This window comes from Nannospalax galili, unplaced genomic scaffold (assembly GCF_000622305.1).
Source record: "Nannospalax galili isolate Female #2095 unplaced genomic scaffold, S.galili_v1.0 scaffold293, whole genome shotgun sequence".
Classification (NCBI taxonomy): domain Eukaryota; kingdom Metazoa; phylum Chordata; class Mammalia; order Rodentia; family Spalacidae; genus Nannospalax; species Nannospalax galili.
In genome coordinates, this window is record NW_008337147.1 from 6,054,387 (window position 1) to 6,065,924 (window position 11,538).

An 11,538-nucleotide genomic window follows, 5' to 3' on the forward strand; every position below is an offset into this window, starting at 1 on the left:
ATTATTGATGTTACATATGCATGCACATATAAACACGCACATACACCACAAATATATATATATATATATATATATATATATGTATAATATGTATTGCTCTGAGTTCATTTACTGGTACTAACGTGTACCCGTGTTTAGGGATGCCCACTTGGGATTACCTCTTAAGGACGAGAAAACTGATTAACCCCCTCTCTGCATCCATTGATTGCCTATAGCTCTTCATTTTGATGTGAGATCCCATGAAATTTTTCCCATCCACATTCACATGTCAACTGGTTTTGTCCTTGTGGGGATCTTGTTAGATGACTATACAGTGGGCATTTCATTGTTGAAGCTCCTTTATCATGTCTAGAATGAATTAACTAGAAGCAAGTGTCTTGTATCTCTGGCTCTTATGTTCTTTCTGACCACTCTTCCAGATGTTTCCCGAATCTTAGGTGTAAATGTAGCATTGTATATGTAGCACTTAGTGATGGGCACCTCACTGTCACTTACTCTCTGTATTTCAACCAGTTGTAGAACTTTATAATAGTCTCCATCTGTTGTGAAAAGAAGATTCTTTAATGAGTGGTGATAGTTATATTTGTCTATAAATGTAAAGATACATATTTAATATATAGTGAGAAATTACATTGGTCTAGGAAAGTGACAGAAGTAGGTTCTTTTTTAGAGTACATGTCTTATCCAATTATGTGTACTTGACTATGTTTACAGTGTTAGGCATAAAAATCCTTACATTGAACAGGTCTAATGTCCAATTAGACAACTGTTGACTACTCCCAAGATAAAACTGCCAGTATTGCACAAATACAGATAATTTGATGGGCTGGTTATTGTTGTGATTAATGGGATTTACATCTGGTTATAATTATTGATTGGTTTTCTCCCTTAGCAGCTTTAATCGTATCTTCTGATACAATGAGAGCTAATATTTCAGGAGGAGGCTTCCAGTTCAGTTCCAGCTCAGTTGGTTCATATCCTGTGTCAAAGTATACAGTATCTTCAAAAATATGGTCTTAACTTCAAGCTCTGGGGTGCAATCAAGGGATGCCCACTTGGGATTACCTCTCAAGGATGAGAAAACTGATTAACCTTCTCTCTGCATCCATTGATTGCCTATAGCTCTTCATCTTGATGTGAGGTCCCATGAAATTTTTCCCATCCACATTCACATGTCAACTGGTTTTGTCCTTGTGGGGATCTTGTTAGATGACTATACAGTGGGCATTTCATTGTTGAAGCTCCTTTATCATGTCTAGAATGAATTAACTAGAAGCAAGTGTCTTGTATCTCTTAGATCACACTGATTATTTTGCTGATCTCTTAGAACACTCCTTGCCTATCACTGTGATTTTTGTTATATAGCTTTCAGTTACACACATACACTCATATCCATATATGTGTGTATTTTTCAGTAGGCTGATGAAATAATACATTTCCCTTTTAGCTTTTCACACCACACAATCTAAGCATTATTTATCTGTCCTCCTCCCCATTTAGAGGCCTCCTTCCACCCTTCCCAGTTAAAGTATACCCAAGCTTTACCATTTTCCTCTTGCTAATGCCTATAGAATGTGATTCTTTATTATTGAATGAGTCACAGATGGTTACTTTTACATCCAGGCCATATTGGCAGTTAGTGATTGCTGGGAGAGAAGTATCATTTTCTAATGTGCTGTAGCCAATATTAAGTTATGCATGCTCAGGTAAATAGCCTTTTACCCAAGCCTGGGCAAATTAACTCTATTAGTCTTAGTAGATCACACAAACAAAGGCATGAAAGTAAGAGGGGGATCTGTTATGTCTAGATCAAACTGTCAAATAATTTAACAAATGAAATTTCATTCTTCCAAAAGTAAGGTATTTAGTTTTAATAAAATGTGATCCACAGAACTTTTGTTAAACTGTAATAACACAAGCCAGGTTCTTCAGAATGCTGACTTCTAGCTCTGGACAATAAAGCTAAGTCTCAGATGATGCATTCATTTCATACTTGATGGTAGGAAACAAAGTATTATGTTTGCTGATAGGGTGTACAACAGTACTTGTAACTGTAACGATGACCCAGAATGCATTCCTTGAGATTTTTCCCACTGAGAGTCTCATATTAGCCATCAAAAATTACTTTTTATAAATCCTGACTGAAATTTTTAATAAAATTCAACTGTTAATTAGGTGCTAAATACCTAGAGTTCACACTGAGTCCCTGACACTTTGCTTGTGATGTGACCAGCGACTTAGGTCTCAAATAGGGGAGGATACCTCACCTCCTACATAATTCCTACACGATATCTCCAAAAGATAGAAAACAGCACATTCCATGTGGAGAGGCTGTATGTAAGACCCACCTTGTTCCCAGTGTGACCTATTAGCTTCGCAATGGATGAAAAAGATACTAGACCTCTCTGGGTGCCTGGCTGCTATGAAGGTCTACTTCAGAATGCAGGAAAATGAATTCTCTTCACAAAAGTGGAAGTATCTGCTTTTCAAGTCTGTTTAAATTGCATCAAAATCACAAAAGTGAAGAGAGCAAATGAATCAGAGTAGTTCAGAAAGTATTGCTAGGGTGTGCTCAAACCACCATGGAGATAAGGTTACTTCCCAGGGAACTTCCCTTAATAGGATTTTCTTTCTACAACTCCAGCATAAATGGTTAGAAAGCAGACAGAGTGGGAAATAGCCTAATAATATAACCTAAGAAAGATAGGTATTGACATATCTCTTGAAAACTGATATTTTAGGAAAGAATTAAACATTTAAAAATACCAAGTACTCCTATATAACTTATAGTTAAAAAGACAAAGTTGTAATTATTCAAAATGTTATGAGATTTTCTAACTCTCCAAACTTATGTAAAAGCTATAAAACTATTTTTGGTGGTAAAAAATCTTGAGATTTTCATACATATAAACACAATCACAATTTTTTTATTGTGTATTTATTTGTGTGTTGTGTGTGTTTCTTGCATGTACATAAGTGCATGCTCACAGAAACAAGAAGAGATCCTTAGATCACCTGGAACTAGAACTATGGACTGTCATTAGCTGCCATAAGAGTGCTGGGAATGTACCGGGGTCCACTGGAAGAATAGCCAGTGCTCTTAACCACTGAGCCATCTTACCAGCCCTGACAGATATGTTTTGAAGTTCACCAATTATCTAACTCTTTCATTTACTAATATAGATATAATATATATTATATATATATATATTATATATATGTATTCTTGTTCATAAAATTAATAAGTTGTCTTTCCCAGGAAGTAAGTAAAACTTCAAGAGCCTCATAAAGCATACCAAACTAAATGTTATTTTTCCATGGAAAATCTTTGCAGAAAATGGAAAAGGTGGAGAACACGGATCCGTTGTTTGTTACTAATCTATTTTAAATGGTTTTCAAATAAAATGTTGAATAAATGGTTTATGTGGTAGAGGAATGCAGGCATGTCTTTGAGAATGATAGTTTTTCTCAGGGAGGTAGGGTCCCAGAAGCTTCGTGTCCTCCAAAGCTGCCCTGCACCAGTGGCTTTTGGGTTCTTTTCCTGCGTGTACAAAATTCATAAATGAAAGAGGGTGAGTTTTACAGAGTTTATTATAGATTCATTGATAGGAGCTTGAGAGGGAGAAGGGAGAGAGAGAGAGATTGAGAGAGGACAGGCATAGGGTTTGAGTTAAACTGACTTGGTGGTCACATGGTAAGGAGGGGAGATGAGATTAGAAAAAGAGCAAAAAAAGCCAAAAGAACCAGAGAAAACATACTTGTACTCTGGCCTGTATGTAAAAGGAAGATACATAAGAGAAGAAAAGGAAATAAGGACTCAGAAATGTTGACAGACCAAATAGGACCTCGTGGAGGCTTTTAGGGATTAGGCTGGGTTGGAGGGGTGGAAATTTGAAGACGGAATAGTATATTATGTTATCAAAGAACTAATTTTTTTCTGCCTATTTCTTTAGCACGGCCTAAGTTTAAGCTCCTTGGTGAGGGTGGTCCCTTACTCAGATGGCACTCTAAGGAATTAACTCTTAAGTGAGACTACTAGGCAGCTGCTTTCCCTTAAAGGACCTTTGGTGCAACTCTGGTATACATGCATTTTCACTGAAAGAACTCACTTCTAGAAAGTATCATTTTTAAAAAAATTGATGCTGAGAGATGGGGAAACAGAAAGCATAAGAGAGTTGAGCATATTTTAATCTTGGTTACCTATAAGATCTTGCTATAATGCCTTTAGCCTATCTTTCTGACTTACCCTCTTCTTATCAGCTCCTTCAGACTTGAAAAACAACAAATTAAGTGAAAATATTAATAATGTTCTTTTTCACGCAGAACTAATAATTCCTAAGCGCACCCTCTAACAATAGATCAGATATAACATAACAGTTAAATACCAGCAAGCGATTTCACATCTTGAGGAAATGGATTTCTTAGCCAATTGAAGAACATTTATCTAGATGTAAATTTCAATGCAAATACATATTTAAATATTCACAATATTCAGATGACTCTGCTACTTCTGTTATTTACCAAAGGTGGCAGCTTTCCTCTGTTAGGTATTATTTCGTAGAATTTTGTACTTTCCTCATAGTGTTCAAATTTTAGTAAAGTTAAATATGAGCTAAATAGGACTATTTGGAGAATGGCAGTTTTTAGGTGGAGTATAGGAAATCCAGACCTGATTACAATCCATCTAAGTTTGAAAATAAAGAAAAAAAAAATTCTGTGTGCCTCTCACTCTTTTATTTTACTTCTGTACTAAATCGCTAAAATATGTTTTCAGTACAGTACTTTTTCATCAAGTTAAAACCAATCTGTGTGTTTGTCTCAAATTGTGAACACAATAATAAAGTTATGATTCCAAGAACTAAATATTGAACACTGTCCAGTTTTACCATTTACTAATATTTCTTTCAGTTTAAAAAAATCTGTTGTCAAAGTCGCAGATTTGCTTTTAAAAAACTGACAGCAATAGAAGGTGCTTTTGGTGTCTCTAGTGAGTGTAATGTGGTAGGTTATGGAAAATATAACAAGTTTTCTACAACTTTTATTTTCAGATGTAAAGTATTTGAAAGAGGAGGATGCTAACCGCAAGACGTTCACTGTCAGCAGTACGCTGGATTTCCGAGTGGACCGGAGCGACGATGGAGTGGCAGTTATCTGCAGAGTAGATCATGAGTCCCTCAATGCCACCCCTCAGGTAGCAATGCAGGTGCTAGAAATACACTGTAAGTAAACAAACCCTGCCCTTCTTTATTGCCGTGTCATATTTCACTTGCATTCAAAGTCATTTTTTAAATTACAGAAAGTTACAGCAGATGTGTAGCAAATCTATCCTCATTACTCTCCATCAGGTTCAAAGGGCAGTTCTCCTTGTCTGAGTGTCATTTAAAAAATATTTTATTTATTATTTTTATTTTATGTGTATGAGTGTATTGTCTCCATGTATGTCAGAGCACCCGGGTCATGCAATGCCTCAGAGGTCAGAAGAGGGCTGTGGATTCCCCTTGAACTGGAGTTAATGATGGTTCATAGTGTCCATGTGGGTGCTGGGAGTGGAATCTAGGTCCTCTGCAAGAGCAGTCAGTGCTCTTTACTGCTGAGGCATCTTTCCAGTCCCTTGAGTGTCATTCTTGACAACAAAGGAAAATAAACTGGATCTCAGAACCTTAATATTCTTTTTTTTTTTTGAGTGGTATAAGCCATATTTTATTTTATTTTACTTTTAAAAATCATTTATTTAATGATCACATGATTAGGAGAAGCAGATCATTACAGCATTAACACATTCAATAGCAATTTCCAGAGCAAAGATGCATCTCTTTGAAAAGTGGCTGTAAATTTTTAGATTCACACTTGAATTAATATAGTTATATAATATTGAACTCAAAATAAACCCTATAAGACATAAAATTGAATGAGGTTTTAACCTTTAAAAAGATCTCCATTTAATTTTAAAGTATTCTGTTTCATACAGACTCATTTTAATGCTACTTACACTTGGATGTTTGCGCATGCATCTCTGGTCTCTATGTATCGATTATTACTAGTCACAATTGGTTACACTTGGATCCTTGGCACCTCAGTATGGATATAAAGTCATCAGATAGATTTCAATGGTAATGTTTTTTACCTCTACTAATTAACATGAAGCAATTTTTATGCTTCTTCCTCAAATATAAGTCGTTTTTTTTTAATTTGTTGATTTTTTGTGTGTATTTCATACAGAACATCCCAAACTTATTCATCTGTATACCCACTTCCCAAATGGCACCCTCACATACCCCGCGACTGGATCCCATATATTCTGTCATCCCTGTTATTGTCCTCTGTGTTGTCATCACCCCCAGCCAGAACCTTAATATTCTTAAACTGTGCTCAGAGTTGTGGCTTGCTGTATACATGCAGAGGCGAGTAGGAGGAGGAACGGCGTGGTTATATCGAAACAAATTTGTTTTCCCAACTATGTTTTTTTTTTTAAATCAGACCAGTGTTAACCTAGTACATGAGATATTCTTCATTTCTTTGAATGCAGGCCACCTCCACTATGCTTATAATTATCATTTATAACAACCAGGCATGGAAATTGAGTGACGCCCACAGATGAGGGGCAGTGCTGAATGTTTTGGGGAACCTCATCTCACACAACCTGATGATCAGTTATTCTCATGTGTCACAAGGTACACATGGTGACTGTGAAGGTTAGGGGACTAAGTCACACTGCCAGCAAATGGTAGACTTCTAATTATAATGTTCTTTTACTCAGCAAAGTCCTAGGATATAGAAGATAATTTATCAAAATGAAACTGAGTGAATTAGGATATATAAGATGAAGAAAAAATAATAGATGATAAAAAAACATACTTTACTAGTTTTATAGTTTGATTTCCCAGATAAATGAAAAATTGTTGGTTGCTTTTGCTGAGATAAAATTATTAGCCTGAACTTAGAATTTGTGTGAGACATGCAATTATTTTAAATCTTAAAATACTGAATTGTAAAATCCACGTTCTATTATTCTGTATTGCATTGTGTTTTCATTAATTTATTAGTTAAGGATGTTTTGGTGCCTATTAAGTTACTGACTTTGTTTAGGAACCTAGACTTCCAGAAAAGGTCAAAATGAACAACAACCAAACAAACTCAATTGTCTTCATTTATTGTCTCAACCACAACCACACACAAAGTTCTATTTCTATTACTGAATCCATTCTATATGCAAATGACAGAAAAAATTCATAAATAAGCGCAACATACAGCATAGTACATGTTGATAATTACTGTGTAAGAAAATAAGTCAAAAGAGATGGCAAAAGAAGATGAAAATGGAAAGTCTCTGTGCTAGTGAGCACTGGCTTGCACGTATGCAAACACACACACACATACACACACACCTGTAATGCTAGAAAACAATTAACACAAAGCACTGAATTAGGAGTACATCCACTGCATTTATTTCTGAAAGCATTGAGGATATCAATAAGATACACTAAGACAAATTAGAGAGTATTAGAAAAGCGTAATGGAGAGATGTCAGAAACTGTTGCAATTTTCAAATGCTTTCCATTTTATTAGATAAGTTTCATTAGGATTTCTCCTGTTGTCCTTGAAGCAGATTCAGACTCAAGCAGACATAGAGCCCACATAAACATCATCTCCAAATTTCAACATTTATTTATAAAACGACCTGGGAAAACATCTGAAAGTGCTTGAACTTTGATCATGAACAGAGAACAGATTCTTGTATTCATTATAGGTTACATAATTTCTGCAAGCTGGGAATAACTTAAGCCAAATTTATAACTTTTCACAGATTTTACAAGGTTTTGTGGCTCACACCTTTAATCTCAGTGCTGCAGAGGCAGAGGCAGGCAGATCCTTATGAGATCAAGACCAGCATGGTCTGTATAATGAATTCTAGGCCAGCTGTGGCTACACAGAGAGCTTGTCTCAGAAAGATAAAATATTGATTCATAATGATAATAAAAAAAATTTTAATTAATGTCAGTCTCATTATGTTTCTTATATCATCAGTGAATCTTTAAGATACAGAAAATTGTAGTAATTGATTCTTTGAAAAATTCATACCAGCATCATAATAATTAAAATTTTAAATGAATGTATGCAATGGAAACTAGTACTATTTGGAATAATATTTGTCATTTATTAAACTGTAAATTCCAACATATGACAAAAGAAAATAACATAAATCAATTGTTGAGAAACAAGAATTGTTGAGAAGCACTGTAGGGCAAGAGTTTACCAAGAGTGAAGCAATTGATAAAATCTACTGTTTTCTGTGATGAAAGAAAAGATATAACTGATGCATCACTGAGTTTAGGTAAGAAAATCCAACCAAAGAAATCAGGCTTGAGAGGTTGAGGATTTGACTCAATGAGTAAGTAATTGTACAAACATGAGGACCTGAGTTTGGGTCCCTAACATCCATATAAAAGCTAAAAACTGGCACAGTGACATGTGCCTGACCCCAGTCCTGGAAAAGCTGAGGCAGGTGATACTAGGTACTTGGTGTCCAGCGAGTAAATATGAATCAGCAAGCTGTAGATTCACTGTGAGATCCTGCCTCAAAATAAGGTGGTGAGTGTTCTAAGAAGCACAGAAATCTACTACTGACCTCCACACACCCAATAGCAGATGAGCACGCATTCAAACACACACACACACACAAATAATAATAATAATAATAATAATAATAATAATAATAAAATAAATGAGGAAGAAATACATTACTTAAAATTTTAAAGAAAGAAATCAGGCTTTTAATGTGTATTTAAAAGAGGGTTATTTGCTGCTATCAAGAATAGAGGTATGTCAGGGATAATAATTCATGTATTGTTACCTGGAAAACACAAATGTAAAGCAGAACTAGATCTTGTGTTATATAGCACACTAACCATGCTAAGCTTTGTGGTTGTTGAGTGTTCTGGCCTCACTTATTTTGCCTGTCTTGCATTGGACTTGACATTGTCTTCTTACAGCCCACAGTCACAGAGCACTCTCACTGCTTATATTCTGGAGAACTGCTTCTGCCAGTTGAAAATATTTCAGTCTATCTGTTAGTTGCCAAATATCTACTGCAAAAATCATATTTTTTCCTTGGGAATTCTGAGTAGAACCATATATAAAATTCTTCTCTTTTATTTCCTTTTTTGTGGCCATTGACCATATTTCAATGTGTATTATAAGGCAAAATTTAATGAAGGGTTGGAAATGAATTGCCTGATTTCTTTTACAAAGTTTTATATGAAAGATTTTACACTTGTAATGACTGGTTGTAATGGCTGACCAATTAAAAATACCATCTTATTCTATTATGGTTTAATATGTAAGTGGCCAGAAGGCAGAAACTAGATGTACTTAAATTATTTTTCCTAGCATCTAACATATCATCATTTGAGTATATGAAGTAATTAAAACTAACTGATGGTTATGTTAAATGTTCCTTTAAGGACTTATAACATTCCCCAGAGACAAATCTACTGAAGTCCTAAAGGGAGCAACAGTTAGTATTAAAATTAGATCAAATGTAGCAAATGGGTCCACTCCTCATTGAACACCTAAGGAAAACGAAAAGATTTTTTTTTAAATTTTTCCTAGAAATAGGAGACTGTAGCTCAAAATAGTTGCATGTACGTAATAAATATGATATATAAAATTTTATTTTTTAACTTACTTTAATTTTATTTAAATAGAGTACTATAGAAAGAAAGCAGGTTTGGAAAAAGGGAGAAAGTTAGTCTAGAATGCAAAAGGAGTAAACTAGGATTTCCCATTGGTTTAACAATATTCCCACCATGGATACCATCAGAAATTTGGTCCCAAATAGAGAAACATTATGCATTTTGGACTCTTACAACAGATATTAGTGTTTTCTATGGTGAATGAGAAGAGAAAAAATATACTGCTATAATAATGGAAGCATTGATAACTACATGATATGTAGAAATCTTGTGCTGCCAAATTTGATAGGAAGTAGGAAGAGTTGAACATACAGCACCCTGGAGCATAATAAAGAAATTACACAGTAGAAGTTATAAAAGGCTGTTTTAACTTTGTAACCCTATGATGAAAAACTTCTGAAAAAATTGGCTTATAAAACAAATCACACTAACACTAACTTCTCTATAAAGTATTGATCATTAATTTAAATACTGTCACTTCGATGAAAAATACCTCCTTTCAACCTGGAATCTAAAAAACTGAAGTACAGTCTATTTTTTTTCTCTATCAACCACAAACGCTTGCAAATTTCACATAATAGGTAAGAGAATACTTCTCAGCTGAACAGCATGAAAAAACTGTTCATTTTTTATAGATGAAAACTCTTATTCATCTTCCTATCTCTGCCCAGATTTCTGAAACAAAAACTTTTTATTGGTTTGATGTAAATTTTAGGAAAAAGATTGTTTGAGTCAGATTTATTCAGTGCTCAGTAGGAATAAATATCTGCACTAAGTGAAAACTACTCACAGAACACAGAAAAGGAGAAGAGGAAAAATAAGTTATTTTCTGCACATGACATTGACAAAATTATGCTAAAATATAGCTCTTACTGAAAATGAAAAACCTAAAAAACATATTAGTAAAATATGTCAGAATGTTATTTTCTGAGAAAGCACTGTATATGATGAGATGAAAAGGAGTCCAAAGTTTTAAAATATGTGTGCACGTGTTCTACAATGCATTAAACACATTTTCCCATGAAACTGTAACTTTTTTTATTGTTAATATAAGCGATTATTTGTATTAGAGTGTAATGCTTTGAATATAAAAATGAGTAACTATCTAGAAACATAGATTATTAATGTTTAAGTAATAAACACAATCATTAAAATGGCCACTGAAGGAGGTCTAACATTTGAGACCAACCAAATGCAATCTGAGTGATAATAGACAGAAAGAAAAGGAGGAAGGAAGGAAGGAAGGAAGGAAGGAAGGAAGGAAGGAAGGAAGGAAGGAAGGAAGGAAGGAAGGAAGGAAGGGAACAAGGGAGGGAGAGAGGAAGAGAGGGAAGGAGAAGGAGGAGGGAGGGAAGGAGGGAGAACAAAGAAGGAAGGAGAAAGGAAGCTGCAGGGTAAATTTAGGTTTAAATGATATTAGTTATGTTTGTGATAAATGAAAATAATTGCATTATGTATATTGAAAATAACATGCAAACTTGTGGTACAATTTTTAAAAAATAATAAATTTCTGCCTCTATAAGGAGTTAATGATCCGTTTCCAGTCCTGATCCTACACATGTTGATGGTTATATTTCTAAACTGATCAGCAAGCCAATGAATACTACAGCTATTCCATTTTCTCTTAACCTCTTACTTTTAAAATGTACCTTTGTATATCCATAGCATTTCAGTCATTGTTAAATCTAATTTAGATAGTTACTTTGAGCTAGAGGAGCCAAACTCATGGCCATACATTTTTCTTTCACTTTTCTCAACCATCTAGTGTACTTGACTACTTCTTAATAAAGTTTTCATTGTAATAAAATTGATTAAAAATGCAATTCTGGTTACCATAGAAGAGTAT

General features: G+C 34.5%; 1 protein-coding gene across 2 annotated transcripts in view; it reads left to right on the forward strand.

Annotated features, from left to right (window-relative positions):
* The window catches only part of Cadm2 (cell adhesion molecule 2), a 1,155,779-nt gene that overhangs the window by 979,411 nt on the left and 164,830 nt on the right, over positions 1-11,538 (forward strand). For both annotated transcript variants that reach the window (XM_008832226.2, XM_008832227.1), the window contains one exon: positions 5,049-5,219. In XM_008832226.2, the coding sequence (XP_008830448.1) occupies positions 5,049-5,219 (171 nt within the window). The remainder of the gene's footprint in view (positions 1-5,048; positions 5,220-11,538) is intronic.